At 42.2% G+C, this 17,715-nt stretch overlaps 2 protein-coding genes across 17 annotated transcripts in view; one reads left to right on the top strand and one right to left on the bottom strand.

Annotated features, from left to right (window-relative positions):
• Positions 1–17,715, bottom strand: part of LOC143521618 (uncharacterized) — a 316,853-nt gene that overhangs the window by 124,505 nt on the left and 174,633 nt on the right. For 14 of the 16 annotated variants that reach the window (XM_077014689.1, XM_077014735.1, XM_077014744.1 and 11 more), the window contains 2 exons: positions 9,948–10,391; positions 3,539–4,006 (listed from right to left, as the gene is read on the bottom strand). The exons of 1 other annotated variant lie outside the window; for it this stretch is intronic. In XM_077014689.1, coding sequence (XP_076870804.1) covers positions 3,539–4,006; positions 9,948–10,391 — 912 coding nt within the window. The remainder of the gene's footprint in view (positions 1–3,538; positions 4,007–9,947; positions 10,392–17,715) is intronic. One more of the 16 variants, XM_077014762.1, reaches the window with a different exon arrangement.
• On the top strand, positions 47–2,641 carry LOC143521722 (uncharacterized). Its single transcript, XM_077014961.1, has 2 exons — positions 47–2,355; positions 2,445–2,641. Exons 1-2 carry the CDS (start codon positions 321–323, stop codon positions 2,513–2,515), a joined length of 2,106 nt encoding a protein of 701 aa, XP_076871076.1. The 5' UTR covers positions 47–320; the 3' UTR covers positions 2,516–2,641.

Here is a 17,715-nt window from a genome sequence, read left to right as displayed (position 1 = left end):
GCCTGTAGGTGCTGTGTTTTTCTTGGGATTGTCTTCTGGTTTTAAGGTAGGCCTTGGATTACATTACTTTCAGCTTGATTCTGCTAGTCTGTAGTCTACTTGGTATCTATTGTTGTCATTAGTGAAATCAGCTGTCTTAGTTTCGGGTTAGGAAGTGTGAATAACTGAGGAGGCGGGACCACATATTGACTGCTGCTTAAATAAGTGGCAGTCCTTAGAGACATCCTCTACTCTTCAATCAACTGAAGCCCATCTTCATTTTTTGGTTAAGTATCACACCTTGACACACATCATATACTACCTTCATTCATTTATTCATCATGTGTTTTTCCATCCCTGTTCTTACTCCCTATAGTCGCCGTCAATACAAACATCACTACAGAAAACGCACTACCAGTAACCTCATCTACCCTCCACTCTCAACAAACACCCCGATCATTGCGACCGGGGGGCTCTGGAACTGCCAGTCTGCAGTCCAGAAAGCAGACTTCATCACAGCCATTGCAGCTCATCACTCCCTTGACTTCTTGGCCCTAACAGAGACATGGATCACCCCAGAGAACTCTGCTACTCCTGCTGCCCTGTCATCTGCATTTTCCTTCTCGCACTCTCCAAGACAGACTGGAAGGGGAGGTGGCACTGGATTGCTTCTGTCCAGTTGCTTGCGCTTTACTCCTTGCACTTTCCCACAAATTACCATCTCAACATTTGAGTATCATGCTGTCACTGTACGCTTCCCAACCACACTTCACATCATTGTTGTTTATCGTCCACCCTGCACCCTAGGTAACTTCACTGAGGAATTAGACACACTTCTGAGCGTCCTCCCTAATGATGAAACTCCTCTTCTGCTTGGTGACTTCAACCTCCCAACAGATAAACTACAATCATCTGGCGTTCTTCCTTTGCTGTCATCATTCAACCTCAACCTCACCCAGTCTTCTCCAACACACAGAGCAGGCAATGTCTTAGACCTGGTCTTCACTAGACCACCTGCAGTGATGGACATTGCAGTAACTCCTCTCCACTGTTCAGATCATCACCTTGTATCTTTCTCCTTATCTCTTCCTCCCCACCGTCACACCCTTACTGCTACAGGCACTACCACCATCCACCGTAACCTTCATTCCATCTCTCCATCAGTACTTGCCTCTACTATCACCACAGCCCTCCCGTCCCATGACTCTTTCTCTTGTCTCTCCACAGACACCGCCACTGACACTTTATTGTCCTCCCTCTCTTCATCTATTGACCTCTTATGTCCCCTCTCTTCCAAACCCACAAGATCCTCCCCACCTGCTCCTTGGCTCTCGGACACCCTACGTAACAACCGACGAGAACTGAGGATGGTTGAGAGGCGATGGAGGAAATCGAAGCTTACTGCTGATCTTCGCTTGTATCAGTCTCTCCTGTCCCTATTCTCCATGGAACTAACTGCTGCCAAGACATCATTCTACAGAGAGAAGCTGGAGGCATCTACATCAGATCCACGCAAGATGTTCAAAATCTTCTCTTCTCTCCTCAAACCCTCCCCCCCTCCAACTCCCACTTCTCTTACTGCGGATGATTTTGTCACCTTCTTTGAAGAGAAGATCAATACGATTCGCAGCACCTTTTCCCTAGTCCCTGTTCCCACTGTGTCCCCTCCTACTCCTCCCTTTTCTCTAACCTCCTTCTCTCCTCTCTCAGCTGAGATGGTGCTTCAGCTGCTGACATCCAGCAGTCCCACCACATGCCCTCTGGACCCCATCCCATCCACACTCCTCCAGACAATCTCCCACGAACTCCTCCCTTTCATCTCGACCATCATCAACAACTCCTTATCTTCAGGAATTGTGCCATCATCATTCAAGGCGGCTAGGGTGGTGCCAATCCTAAAGAAACCCAACCTTGATGCCACCAACATCAGCAACTACAGACCGGTATCTCTCCTCTCATTCCTTTCTAAGATCCTTGAACGGGCTGTACACAACCAGCTATCCTCTTTTCTCTCACAGAACCAGCTTCAGGACCCCAACCAATCTGGCTTCAAGCCGGCACATTCTACGGAAACTGCACTCATTGCAGTAACTGAGAAACTCCATGCGGCTAGAGCAAATGGACTATCATCAGTTCTGATTCTGCTTGACCTTTCGGCTGCCTTTGACACAGTCAATCATGAGATCCTCCTGTCCATCCTCTCAGGCCTTGGTATCACTGGCAATGCATGGACATGGTTTGCATCCTACCTGGAGGGTCGTTCCTACCAAGTAACATGGGGAGGATCAACATCCACGCCATGCAAACTCTCCACCGGTGTTCCACAAGGCTCAGTGCTGGGTCCACTTCTTTTTTCCCTTTATACCCGCTCTCTGGGTGAGTCAATATCTGCACATGGCTTCTCTTATCACTGTTATGCGGATGACACCCAGCTCTTCTTTTCCTTCCCACCCTCTGACACACAGGTTTCAGCTCGAATCTCTGCATGTCTGAAAGACATTGCCTCTTGGATGGCAGCTCACCACCTAAAGCTTAACCCAAGCAAGACAGAGATGCTGTACATCCCTGCAAGAGCCAGTCCTCATTGTGATCTTTCTATCACATTCGAGAACACCGTGATCACTCCATCCATGGAAGCGCGTAGCCTTGGTGTAGTTGTCGACAATCAGCTCTCCTTCACGGCCCACGTTGCTAACACAACACGATCATGCAGATTCGCCCTTCACAACATTCGGAGGATTCGGCCATTTCTCTCTAGGGAGGCCACTCAGGTCCTTGTCCAGTCCCTTGTTATCTCAAGACTGGACTACTGCAACTCCCTACTGGCTGGTCTTCCTATGCATGCCATCAAACCCCTGCAACTGATCCAGAACGCTGCAGCTCGGTTGGTCTTCAACCTTCCCAAGTTCAGCCATGTCACTCCCTTGCTGTGCTCCCTCCACTGGCTTCCGGTAGCTGCCCGCATCAAATATAAAACCCTGGTGCTGGCCTACAAAGCAAAGAATGGTCCAGCTCCTCCTTACTTGATGGCCATGGTAAAACCCAGATGCATACCTAGAGCCCTCCGCGCCTCAAGTATGTCTCGTCTTGACCCTCCATCATCCAGGACACATGGGAGACAAGCATCCAGACTTTTCTCTGTCCTGGCTCCAAGGTGGTGGAATGAACTTCCCTTGTGTGTCCGAACATCAGAGTCACTTGCTGTCTTCAGACGCCGACTGAAGACCCACCTCTTTCAAGTGCACTTTGCATAATTATGCTTTGTCTATTGTACTTTATCGTCTCTTTCCTCAGGTATTGTGCATAATTGGGTTATAGGAATTGTTTACTGTCTTTTTCCTCAGGGGATGTGTATATTCAGGTATAATTGTTAGGTATCATTTGACTTTCGTCTAGTGGTTTTTCCAGCTTAGAGTACCTTGTGTTCAGGACTATCTATTCTACCTTGGAGATTCCAAGCAACTACATAGCACTTTTGTAAGTCGCTCTGGATAAGAGCGTCTGCTAAATGCCATAAATGTAAATGTAAATGTAGTACGTATAAAAGCTTCTCACTCACCTGAGCTGGGAGATGTAGGGCAGACACTGAAGGAAACTCCTCACTTCACTCTCTTCATCTGACCAGCCTCTCAGCTCTACTGGTTTCTTCACTGTTTGGAATTTCAGCACTTCTATGAAGAGGGAGGTCTTTCTCTTTGAGAGGTCTATGTTCCAGACTGCAGGAGCTGACTGGTAAACTGGCTGTAATGCTGGAAGGACACTCCTGCCTGTTTGAGTCTCATAGTCCTTCACACGTGAGTACAGATCCAGTAGGAAATCGCAAATAACTATCTTGACATCGTCATCATCTTCATCAAAAGGGAAGGTTGTGTAGCTGCACACAGATGTCAGCTGCTTAGTGAAACTCTCTCCTGTAGCTGCATCACACTCTGCTGCTGTAACAATCAGCTCCAGCAGAAACTCCACTGCAGATCTTCTCTGTTCTTCATCATAATCAAGAAGATATTCATCATCATTATAAAGAAACCTGTTGGAATAGAGTTCACAGGAAACACAGAATGAGTAGATACAATCAGTAGAAATCAACAGACATAACAGATCAATTAGTATATTTTACTGTAAACAGACCATTTCCAGTACAGTATCACCACCATTAGTCTGAACACTGGTTCATGTCTCCTCTAATTTACACAGAACTGCCTGCATGTGTTTGTGGGTAATGAGAGACGCAGCATAACAGACCAAAGAAACCTTGAGTGTTTGATATTCCCATGTTAGAATGGAGAAATCAGACAAAGAATTCATAAGAACCATATAGAATTTCACATGATTATATGACTCCTATTATATATGTTTCACTTTATCTCCTCTTGCACACACTAGTAATTTTGTCTTCTGATCATACAGATCCTTTTCTACCATGTAGGTAAATGAACCCTATAAGTCCATGTGCCCTTTAACCCCACTGTAACAGTCCACTCCTCTTGACTGCTGTGTGGCCACGCCCCCTCCTCATAGACTGGTTACGTCTCACCTGTTCACCTGATCAGAAGATTTTGAGGTTTTGGGATCCTTTATAAATCATTATTTTCCTGCTTATTTCCAGCCACTTCTTTAGCTTTACATTTATATTATGTAAAATATGATTATTTTATATCACAATATTAAGAAATGGTACTAGTGCCAATTCCCCCTCTCACCACTAGAGGGCTCCATCTCCAGAATACTGAAGACTCCTGTTTCAGCTGTTGTGAATTCCACTGATTACTTTGCCTACATAAGACAGACGAACACAGCAGCTCCTTGTGAAGTGTTGCTGACTCTTTTGTGAAAGTGTACCAAGCCGTTTATCTACTTCTCTCATTATTGTTCTGTGTTTTGACCTGTTACCTCCTGTTTTTGCCTCCTGTCTCATCCATTTGTACCTCTGTTATTTCTGTAGCTCTTCTGGTTTAGACCCTGGACTGGTTTGTAGTTGTTTGCCTTTTGTACTTTATTAAACCCTTTATTCCTGCTAATGGATCCTCACTCTGAGTCCACAACGTTACAGTTTGTCAATTTATAACACTTTTCTTCATATGGAAAGATGAGTTTTATGATGTAACCAGGGCCGGCGCCAGAACATACAGTGGGGGGGCGTCAGAAAATTTTGGGGGGGATGGGCGAGTCGTTGATCGAGTAGGTTGTAGCTTGGAAAGCTCTGCTGGAATGTTTAAAAAAGATTGAATTATAGCGCTATACGACCGCAAATAATATATCAAAAGTTTCTGGACGATCTATAATCTAGCACTACAGCTTTGACTCTCTTTATTTTTATATAAATGGCTAAGAATCTCTGACAGTTTACATGCACGGGGAAAAACATCGCTAACAGACCTAGCACATCAACCTCACCGCCTGAGCGGTCAGACATGGAGGCAGTAAAGGCCGAGATTCTCTCCGCTCTAAAAACGGACATTTCGTCTCTTCTGAGGTCCGAACTAAAATCCACGCTTGCCGAAGAGTTCGACGCCATTAAATCAGAACTACAGGCTGTCAGAGCAGAACTGACAAATAATATAACCGTTCTCCGCTCCGATCTGGATCAGGCTAAGCGGACTGTTCGTGAAATGGAGAACGGCTTATCAACGTGTTCGGACCAAGTAACCGAGTTACAGAACAGTGTCCACAAACTTCAGACCCAGGTGACTGAACTGCAGGAAAAGTGTGTGGACATGGAGGGCAGAATGCGGAGAAATAATATCTGTATTGTTAATGTGGCTGAGGAGCCTGGCTCGTGTTTTCCATCCTCGGTAACCAAGTTGTTAAAAGAAGTTCTCCACATTGGCCGGGAGATTCTGGTTCAGCATTAGGGACCTACACTTATAGCATTAGTGACCTACACTTACAGCATTAGAGACCTACACTTACAGCATTAGGGACCTACACTTACAGCATTAGGGACCTACACTTATGATGACACTCAACTTTACATATCAGCCAAACCCGATGACAAACTCAGTTTAGGAAAAATTGAGGCCTGTGTAAGAGATATTAAATGCTGGATGTCTCTAAACTTCCTACAATTAAATGAGGACAAAACAGAAGTTCTCCTTGTGGGCCCTAAGGCCGCAAGACAGAAAATTCCAAATTTAATGCTTAATCTTGCAGACTATCCCATTACACCTGGCACAGTAGCCAAAAACCTAGGCGTCATACTCGACTCCGACCTATCATTTGATAAATATATAGATAATACTACTAGGATAGCTTTTCTACATCTCCGCAACATTGCCAAATTAAGAAATGCATTATCACAGGATGATGCAGAAAAATTGGTGCACGCATTTGTTAGCTCTAGACTAGACTACTGCAATTCACTACTGTCAGGATGTTCAAATAGGAATCTAAATAAAATTCAAGTAGTTCAAAATGCCGCAGCTAGAGTTCTGACCAGAACTAGAAAATTTCAGCATATTAGACCAGTCCTATCAGCCCTGCATTGGCTCCCAGTTAAATTTCGTGTTGATTTTAAAATTCTATTATTAGCATATAAAGCACTACACGGGCTTGCTCCTGAATACCTCCAGGAACTTATTTCCTACTATGAACCCCCACGTCAACTAAGATCACAGGGTGCTGGTCTGTTATTAGTTCCACAAATTAACAAGGTAACAGCAGGGGGAAGAGCCTTTTCTTATAAGGCCCCCCAGCTTTGGAATAATCTTCCTAAATGTGTCCGGGACTCTGACACAGTCACAATCTTTAAATCTAGGTTGAAAACCCACTTATTTAGTCTAGCGTTTGATAATTAATATCCCCCTTAGATAAAGGTACAGATCCAGGGGTTCATAGACGAAGGGTTTTATGGTAGACTGGGGTACTGGTGCTGTCATCCTGTCACTGCTCGTGGTCACTCAAGTTTGTTGACAGTGCAGTGGACGGATGTCATTGTCTCAGAATGCCCCCAAGCCTATGTTACCTTCTGGTTCTGCCTTTTTTTAGCTAGGCTGTAATAATTTAACTTAGTGCCGGAGTTGCTGCCACACTCCAGAAATGTTTATAATTTTACCTGTCCTGTATATGTCCTCATACAGAGCTAATTTTCCCTGTTTCATTTCTCCACATGGCTGCCCGCCTGCTTGAGGAATAATGAGATGAGGAGAGACAAGCGATCCATCCTGGCCGGCCACCTCCTGCCTAACCGGATGCCTACACCATGATGGACATTATTACATATTTTTCGGTCTAAATTGACATTATTGCATCTTTTACATTCTGTCTACATTCTGTCTATATTGTTGTTGTTGTCATGGTGACCGGTGTCGGCCAGAGGAGGATGGGTTCCCCCCCTGAGTCTTGGTTCCTCTCAAGGTTTCTTCCTCATGCAAAAAACTAGGGAGTTTTTCCTTGCCACTGTCGCCTTTGGCTTGCTCACTGGGGGCTAGGACTCGGCACTTGTAAAGCTGCTTTGTGACAACAACTGTTGTAAAAAGCGCTATATAAATAAAATTTGATTGATTGATTGACTTACAGCATTAGGGACCTACACTTACAGCATTAGGGACCTACACTTACAGCATTGTGTCAAAGCTTCACAGAGTTACACTAACAAACAGTTAAAACATGCAAAGTATATACTGTACACAATTTTGTTTATAATTCAATTTAAGTCAACAAATGCACTTGTAGCCAGTAGAATATTTTTAAGGCTGGTTAAATGGTACAGAGTAACAAAAGCTGTGTGATCAGTGCTCAAATACATAGGGGAGACCGGGGTAAGTTGAGCCACGGGGTAAGTTGAGCCACCCACTGTTTCTAAAAAACGGTACACAAATGTGACCATGTGACCCCATTCAAAGGTGGGTGGGGCCATTTCCTTACACATGTGAAGAGGAGAACCACATGTCAAACAAGGTGAGGAAGATATTTATAAAAATGTGTTTTTAAGCTCTTTTTGTAAATTCCATGTGTGCCCATAATGAAGATGATTTAGAGAAGAAAAAAATAGAACAACATGTAGACACATTAGGTTTCAATTCTTGTCTTTCTAAGCTATGATATGAATGCTAATCAAAATATTTTTGATTAGCATAATCCACTTTATTAGCACTTTTCTACACAATGGTGGCCACGGGGTAAGTTGAGCCATTAGATATGGGGTAAGTTGAGCCACTGGCTGTAATATTGTAGGGTCTATATCTAGCTGTCTACCTATCCCCCTCTCTATCCATCTATCTATCCCATCCAACAACCCATGATATATTGAATGGTTAATGGATATAATAGGCCTACTGATTTCTAGCAAGGTAAATGAAGGATTTGTTGTTCTTGTTGTAGGCCTACTGTTTTTAAGTCCCCTATCACATTTAACATCCCATGATATATTGAATAGTTAATGGATATGCAATAGGCCAACTGATTTTTAGCCAAGTAAATTAATGAATAAGTTGTTCTTGTTGTAGGCTTACTGTTTTTAAGTCCCCTATCCCATCCAAGACCCCATGACCATGATATTGGATGGTTCATGTATATAATAGGCCTACTGATTTTTAGCCAGGTAAATTAATGAATAAGTTGTTCTTGTTGTAGGCCTAGGCCTACTGTTCTTATATTTAACATTGAATAACCATTCCCTCTGTACATCTACCCATCCCTCTGTATTCCATCTACCAGTAGCGAACCGTGACCATTAAACCTGGGCCCGCTACCACCCCCCCCCGAATTTTTTTTGTTTTTCCTCTCCTAATAAACTGCAATAAAGAAAAAACCGAGATGACAGTATAGCTTTAGAAGCGCAATAAACAATAACATTTGTACTAGATAACTTGTTAAGCAAAATAAGTTTCCAAACAAAATAAGGTTCACAGCTCCGTGGTTCTCGGAAGCGGAATATGTAAATATGTAAATGAGGACGTCAAAGGGATGAATCGAAACTAGCTAGCGGCGGTAGGCTAACGACAGCTAGCGTCGCCACAGCGGGCGGAAATTATCATACAGTTAAGCCCGCCCACTAAGACGGCAGATATGATTGGTCAATTTTACTGTCATTTGAAACTGGTATTGCGCTGAATTATAACTGCCAGGCCCCCTGTAAACGAACAGCGGGCATCACAGTCCTGATAGGGGGAGACACAGTCTCACTTAATCCCTCACCTTCCAAAACAGAGTGAATAGACACGGGTGAATAATTTATTTGCTTATATTTCTGTAATTGTTTAGATGTCGATTGTAAAACTGTAAGTAGATAAAATTAAATTGGATAATTATATATATATATATATATATATATATATATATATATATATATATATATATAATGTTTTAAGAATATTTTAGGCCCTCTGAGAGGGCGTAGAGGGCCCTGACGGTTCCCCACTGCCATCTACCCATCTCAATCCCCTCTCTGTTCTTCTCCCCTTCACTACAACAACCACAATAGACACCCCCACTTGATTTATATTCACTTGATTTGAGGTAAAAAGGAGGAGAATTTGAGGTCAATTTCACTTGAACTGATTGTTGTTTTTCTAATAAAGTTGTTCACCTTGTTAACCTGACATTCTTTTGTGCTGGCTCAATTTACCCCGCATAGTGGCTCAACTTACCCCGTGCACGGGGTAAGTTGAGCCGCTTGAAAAAAATTTTTTAAGAGGCAATATCTCTCTAACCATTAAAACTTATCAATTGGTTTTTGCTCAGATAGTAGCAGTACACTTTGAACTTTGGTATGGTGTGTTAACTGGATGCAAAAATGGCTTCAACATGTAGCTATGATGAAAAATGTAAAAAGTGGCTCAACTTACCCCGGTCTCCCCTACACACTAACTACACATCAATATTTTATTCACACATCTAACCTGCAGTATATACTGAGCACACTCAGTGGGACATGAGCTCACAAAAACAAAGACAACGGCCAAACCTTGAAGGAAAAAACCTCATTTTAAACATTATACCTGTAGTACGTATAAAAGCTTCTCACTCACCTGAGCTGGGAGATGTAGGGCAGACACTGAAGGAAACTCCTCACTTCACTCTCTTCATCTGACCAGCCTCTCAGCTCTACTGGTTTCTTCACTGTTTGGAGTTTCAGCACTTCTAGGAAGAGGGAGGTCTTTCTCTTTGAGAGGTCTATGTTCCAGACTGCAGGAGCTGACTGGTAAACTGGCTGTAATGCTGGAAGGACACTCCTGCCTGTTTGAGTCTCATAGTCCTTCACATGTGAGTACAGATCCAGCAGGAAATCACACTGATAATTAATCCCATCTACAGGGAAGTTTGTGTAGCTACACACAGATGTCAGCAGCTTAGTGAAACTCTCTCCTGTAGCTGCATCACACTCTGCTGCTGTAACAATCAGCTTCAGCAGAAACTCCACTGCAGATCTTTTCTGTTCTTCATCATAATCAAGAAAATCATCATCAAGAAACCTGTTGAAATAGAGTTCACAGGAAACACAGAATGAGTAGATACAATCATTAGAAATCAACAGACATAACAGATTAATTAGTATATTTTACTGTAAACAGACCATTTCCAGTACAGTATCACCACCATTAGTCTGAACACTGGTTCATGTCTCCTCTAAATCACACAGACCTGCCTGCATGTGTTTGTGGGTAATGAGAGACGCAGCATAACAGACCAAAGAAACCTTGAGTGTTTGATATTCCCATGTTAGAATGGAGAAATCAGACAAAGAATTCATAAGAACCATATAGAATTTCACATGATTATATGACTCCTATTATATATGTTTCACTTTATCTCCTCTTTCACACACTTGTAATTTTGGCTTCTGATCATACAGATCCTTTTCTACCATGTAGGTAACTGAACCCTATAAGTCCATGTGTCCTTTAACCCCACTGTAACGTCCCACTGCTCTAAGTTGACTGCTGTGGCCACGCCCCCTCCTCATAGACTGGTTACGTCTCACCTGCTCCTCATTAACCTGCCTCGTTACTGTGTGTATTTAAACCCTCATGTTTGTGGTGGATTGTGGGTCATTGTTCACTTTGTGCGTCTACAGATCATGACGCTCATGTTCTGTTCTCACTTTGTCCTGAATTACTGTTGGTCTCCTCCTGCTGTGTCTCATCGTGATATTACAGCTGTGTGTATTTGTGTTTATCTGTTGTTTGTTATTCACTGTATGTGTTTAACTTTTCTTTCTCATTAAATGTCTTTGTGAACAATGGTTTGTGTTTTTTTTTCTCATTAAATATCTTCGTGAACACTGGTTTGTGTTTCAAGTCTCATTAAATGTCTTTGTGAACACCGGTTTATGTTTCGTTTCTCATTAAATGTCTTTGTGAACACTGATTATGTTTAGTTTCTCATTAAATGTCTTTGTGAACACTAGTTTGTGTTGGTGTTACTTCTCTCACCATCAACACCCCACAATGTCACATAAGCTTTGAAGTCAAATTAAAAAGTGAATATTTTGTGCTTCTCATTATTTTAACCAATCCAGTAATGTGTTATTTCCACATTAGTTTTTATTGCAGCCCAATCACATTTGCCAGTGTTGCATGATCCCTGTCTGTGTTCATGAGATCTCACACATGGTCATCAGAAGACTTTGAGGTTTTGGGATCCTTCATAAATCATTATTTCCCTGCTTATTTCCAGCCACTTCTTTAGCTTTACATATGATTATTTTATATCACAATATTAAGAAATGGTACTAGTGCCAATTCCCCCTCTCACCACCAGAGGGCCCCATCTCCAGAATACTGAAGACTCCTGTTTGAGCTGTTGTGAATTCCACTGATTACTTTGCCTACATAAGCCAGACGAACACAGCAGCTCCTTATGAAGTGTTGCTGACTCTTTTGTGAAAGTGTACTGTTACGACCACTGCTGGTCGCTGCGTTGCTGGTATCTGACGCTACAGGTCCAGACGCGTGTCTCCTCCAACCATGTCACTCTCCCTCTTCCTGGTTGTTGTGGATTGGCTGTTCACCGCCCAAGACCCGAAGTCCCACCTTTAAAAGACCGACGAATTAGCAGGACGAGGAGATTATTCTCCAGATTGGCGTGTGGTGTGTTATAGAGTTCGTTCGATTGTTTGGTTGATTTTCTGGTATTTGACTTTGAATTATTTCGTCCCTGTACTTGAGTCTGAATTTGCCCCTTTTGGTCTTGGTAGCTGGTGTATATATTGTATGTGTTTATGTATATAATTTATGTGTATATATATGTAAATAGTGTGTAAGTATAAAAATCCTGCTTGTTAGTTCGGCCCAGACGGGAAGAAAGGACACGACGCTCTTTTGGTTATACTGTTCTCTTTGTTTTGTCATAGGTAGTTAGGGTAGGTTATTGTTATTTACTTTCGTTTCTTTAAATCGCATCAGGTTAGGTAGTTGCTATTATTTTGGTTAGAGACGTTTTTGTTTGTTATTTTGAGCATTGTGTCTTGTCCTGGAGTTACATCCCTTGGCCATACTTTGAATAAATTCGTCATTTCATTCATATCTATCTCACTCCCTCTTTTCCATATCATACTCATTCTCTGTTAGGGCTATAGCCTAGAGTAGTCGTAACAGAATCAAGCCGTTTATCTACTTCTCTCATTATTATTCTGTGTTCTGCGAAGCCCGTCTCACCTGAGGGTCGTTTGTTTGTCTATATATGTCTTGTCTTTGTACCAGTTGACCGCTGGTCATTATATCCTTAATTTGTATCTATGTCATGGGTTTTTGGTTTGCGCACTTTCAATTAAACCATCCTTTTTCCCTGAGACTTGGCGTGATCACTTTCATTTTATTCGCTCACCCTGCCCGTCACAGAATGACCACTTTCGGAAGCCGCCAGTCTCCTTTACTTTCTCCTTCGTTCGTGGTCATGTCTCATAGTAAGTGTTTGTCTGCGTGGTGTTTTGTGTGAAGAGCTCTGCCGTGCTTGTGTGTGTTGTGTGTGTGTGTGACACGGCGAGGACCAGGGCAGTCTGCCCTGGGAAAGCTCTTCATGTCCGTTGTTTGTTGGGAGAGTTCTGCCGTGCGTTTGTTTTGTGTGACACGGCGAGGACCAGGGCGTCTTCCTGGGAAAGCTCTCATGTTGTGTGTTATGAGTGTGAACGGGTGAACCGACCGGAGGATCTGTGTGTGTGTGCTCGTTGTTATATGTTAAGTGTTTTGTGTGTGTGACGTGGTCACTGTCGCCTCGCTCCCTGTGTGTCATGTGTTTTATGTGGAGAGCGACTGCGAACCTGAGCGGCGCATCACTATTGTTTATATGTAGAGCAAGCATGTATCGGTCCCGTTCGTTTGCTGTTTGCGCACTATTTTCTGTTTGTCTAGTCTTTGCGTGTGTGTTTTGTCCAAGCGTGTTTGTGAAACGTTAGATGTAATTCCATGCATGCTCCTCCCCTTCAATGTGTGTTTGGGGGGGGGGGGGATGGCTGTGGTCTCGTGCCACGGGGTGTGGCACGGAGGGCGTCACTCCCCAGGGAGGCCCTGAGCGGGGTAGAGCGCGTTTGTGTTTGGTGTTGGTGTGTGTGTGTTTATGTGCAGGTCTTCTCCCTGGAGGTTTCATGGTGTTCCTGGACCTTGTGGGGGACTCCACCTGGCAGGAGCCCCCTTATGTTGTGGGGTGACCAGAGTGTCCCTGCCTTCCTGCCCCTTCATGTTTTGTGTGCAGCCGCTGTGTGCCACACACCCAGTGGAGGGGAGTGCGGCTTGGTGGGGGGGTCTGTCACGGTGAGGAGGCCCCCTACCGGTCACCTCCGTCCACAGCGGCTGTTGTTGTTGTTGTTTGTATTGCGTTGTGTGCGTCCCTCAGTTGGGTGGAGCCCATGATCCTTCTCACCTGAGGGTCGTTTGTTTGCCTATATATGCCTTGTCTTTGTACCAGTTGACCGCTGCCCGTCACAGCTGACATGACTCAATGCATAGTAATGGCTCCAAGGGCAGCGCATCGCTAGCTATAGTGACAATCCAGTAATATAGATCAATGGGTCAAACCACAAGCTTCACTGAGGGTTATGCTAGCAAACAGTTAAGCAAGCAAAGTATAAACTAGGGGTGTATTCAACTAAGGATTTTCATAGTCGAATCTGATTCGTCAGCTTTTCCCTTTAGTCGACTAATAGTCGAATCGGGTTTATTATTATTATTATTATTATTATTATTATTATTTATTATTTAGAGCACCTTAAACGGGATCCCGTTCTCATTCAGGACTTTTTTCCTCTTCAAAGTAAAAACCTAAAACACTCAGATAAATGAATAAACAAGGCTTTATTCAGCTCTTATTTATTTACTTATTTATTTTTTATGAAACGTTAGAGAACATTAACCGTCAATGCGCATTGCGCATATCGAAGTGCAAAATGTCAAAAATATTTTAAATAAAACATGCCTGCCTGAAAATATAAAAAAAATTGCCACACAACAGCAAGAAAATATAAGGAAAGGTTCAAGTAACGGGGTTTAAAAAGCAAACAACAAAAAAATGTTTATAGGTCTACTTGCCGAGACGCACCGTGACTAGAGACACCGAAACGACAAATGGCTGAACTGTTTTTTTTTCACCTTACGCGTTTTAAATAGTATGCCATGTTGGTTAATGAAATGAAAGACTTTGATGACATAACTTGCACTTTACTTTGTTTGATTCATCTTTATCTTTTGCAAAATACTTTTTTTAAAATATTACGTTTTTTTAGTAGCCATTATAATCTCAGCGTGTTCAGCTCCGCTCATTTGGATTGTGCAATTGCAGGGTGTGATTTATTAATGTGTAGTAAGGAAGATGCCTATTGTTAGCACACATCATTTTAAAATATTTATTAACAGAAATTAGGATGATTTTATTTGAGAAAAGGCTATATATAACGAAAACAAAGACATTTATGTAACAACTAATGCTTAGTGTTACGATTCATGGGGACGGGTGTGACGCAATTGCAAGAATGATAATGATTTATTAAACAACACAGGCAACGGACCACACAAAGGAAAGCAACGAGGCAAAGCGGTAAGTAAATCAAGGAGAACATGCGAAAGACAAAACAGAGAACCTACAAGAACAACTTAGCCAACAGAGTACAAACGTGCCACAACAGACCTCAAAAATACAGAAACACTAAAGCGCAAACTTGAGTTACACAGAACAAGAACATAGCACTAAAGCACAGACTAATAAACAGACGCATGAAACACCGCCGCTGGAGGCTTTGATAACACACATAGAATCAGGACAAACTAAACAAGTGAACACAGAGACAAACAAATAGGCATACAAATGAATCTAAGAGAAGGGGAGACACTACTATGAACTGAACCTATGGGAAGATAACAGATGAGGAGAAAAGTGCGAACAAGTAACTGAATACTTAAACAAAGAGAGACAAGACCAAACCAGGGAAGACCAACCAGAACAAACCCAAAACCACGAGGGAGAAGAGAAGGGAAGGCTCAGGCTACAGGACGCTGGATGCAGATAAGAAAAGCCATAAGGAGGAACAGGGACAGAGAACGCACAAACACAACGACCAACACGGGAGTGACACACTAGGGGGTTTATATACACAGAACTGGACGGTGAAACGAGACTCAGGTGTGTGTGTGCTAACGAGGAGGGCTTGACAGACAGAGGGAGGAACGAATGGGAGCGGGGAGCTAGGCAGGACCAGGGAGGAGGGAGGGGCTGGACGTGACACTTAGCAGCATCTGTTGTGGTTTTCATCTTAATCACTTCATAGTTTGTTTACATTACAGTATTGAATCAACAGCTTGTCATAATTTATATATTTTGAATAGTCATAAAGTATTAATCAAATCTCTAATATTAATCACTATATGTTTTGCTTACATTATATTATTGATCAAGTTGTTTATTAGTAAGAATGACGGTGTAAGCGGTTGTGTGCCACTTCCAATACTCCATGCGTTTGCAGTAGGTTAAAAATGGGATGTGTAAGAGGAGGCTCACTGTGACCTTATGTGGTAAGGCCAGGTAGTAAGACCTCGCTTCCAGAATAGAGACAGCTGTAGGTTGAACTATGGAATGTGCAGTTCCTATGTTTAGGAAGGAAAGCATATATAATGGTGAAGAGAGCAGACAGCTTCAGAGCTGCACATGGGGTGACATGATTAGGTAATGTGAGCTCTCCAGAGATCTCTGTATTAAATTAATTAATAGGCCTATGTGTATTTTAATAAAAGGCTAAAGACAAGACTGGTAATGTTTTCTTTTGCAATCAACGAACACGCTGCGCTAAGGTAAGAAAAGGTTAAGCGCAACACATCCTTGGGCACCTCCATGCAGTTAGAATGGTACATTCGACTATGCCGTTCATAGTCGACTAGGGGGTATAGTCGACTATAGTCGAACCAGCGACTATTGCAGGTCACCCCTAATATACACATTTTTTTCTGATTCAATGTACATAAGTCTACAAATACATTGTTCTGTACAGCTGAATTGTGTAATTATCTTTTAAAGGTGGGTTTAAATAGTACAGAACTACAAAAGGCCACCAATAACTAACACAAGCTATCTGTCAAATCCTGTAAGAATGTGTAAACCTGACCATTGGTCAAACTCATACCAACTACAAATCAAGTTAAAGCACTAGTGACACACACAGCATTAGTGACCTACACTTACAGCATTAGGGACCTACACTTACATCATTAGGGACCTACACCTACAGCATTGGGGACCTACACCTACAGCATTGGGGACCTACACCTACAGCATTGGGGACCTACACTTACAGCATTAGGGCCCTACACTTACAGCATTAGGGCCCTACACTTACAGCATTAGGGCCCTACACTTACAGCATTAGGGACCTACACTTACAACATTGTCAATGGTCAATTTTCAACTACCTCTACAAGTTACTTTGAGTTATACCACCAGCTAACCAGCTTGTGTCATTATCAAAACTCTTACTGTTCACAAGATTCAATAAGATTCTGTATCTTCAGAATCTACTGTTGTTAAATGATTATTTTATTATTTCAGATTTTTCATCTATTCAGTTCGAAGAGGACAATAAGAATGATGATTATTATTCAGCCAAACATAAATTGCGTTGTATGATTATGCTTTTATTGATGTTGTCTGGTGATGTTCAGCTAAATCTTGGTCCTGCTGAGCTTACTAACACCCTGCAATCTTTAATCACTCCTTCTGATTTTAAAAACAGATGTGGTCTTGGGTTTATACATTTAAATGTTAGAAGTCTTGTTCCTAAAATGGATTTGATCAAGATCTGGGCAAGTACAACAAGCACTGACATCATTATTATCTCTGAGACCTGGCTCAAAAAATCTGTACCTGATGAATTAACCTCAATAGAAGGAAGGATATAATGTTTATAGATCTGACAGGGTTGGCAAAGGAGGTGGGGTTGCCATATATGTGAAAACAAAGTTTTTAAGTTTTGTAACTTAGTTACTAAAGCTAAACAGTTTGAAATTTTGGCAATCAAAGTGAATATATCAAAGGATTCTGATATTACAGTAGTTGGATGCTATAGACCCCCATCTGCTTCAAATGATGCCTTTCAATCTATATCTGATATAATACATAAACTCAATGACTCTGAATTCATTCTCATGGGGGATTTGAATTGGGATTGGTTCTCAGGGAACTCAGATTGTGTTAAAAATTTGTGTAACAACTTAAATTTGGTGCAACTCATTAATGAACCAACAAGAATAAATCCAAAAGCACAGATAAAATCAACCCTGCTTGACCTAATCATAACAAACACGTCTCATAAATACACCT

The sequence above is a fragment of the Brachyhypopomus gauderio genome, chromosome 1 (genome assembly GCF_052324685.1).
Source record: "Brachyhypopomus gauderio isolate BG-103 chromosome 1, BGAUD_0.2, whole genome shotgun sequence".
Taxonomy (NCBI): domain Eukaryota; kingdom Metazoa; phylum Chordata; class Actinopteri; order Gymnotiformes; family Hypopomidae; genus Brachyhypopomus; species Brachyhypopomus gauderio.
The sequence above is the reverse complement of the archived record's forward strand: the minus strand, read 5'-3'. Positions and strand labels throughout refer to the sequence as shown.

Excerpts from the sequence above, each read along its gene's own strand:
- LOC143521722 (XM_077014961.1), top strand. The coding sequence starts at position 321 with ATGTGTTTTTCCATCCCTGTTCTTACTCCCTATAGTCGCCGTCAATAC. Across the intron at positions 2,356-2,444 it reads CCTTTATACCCGCTCTCTGG|GTTTCAGCTCGAATCTCTGC; the intron begins GTGAGTCAATAT and ends TCTGACACACAG.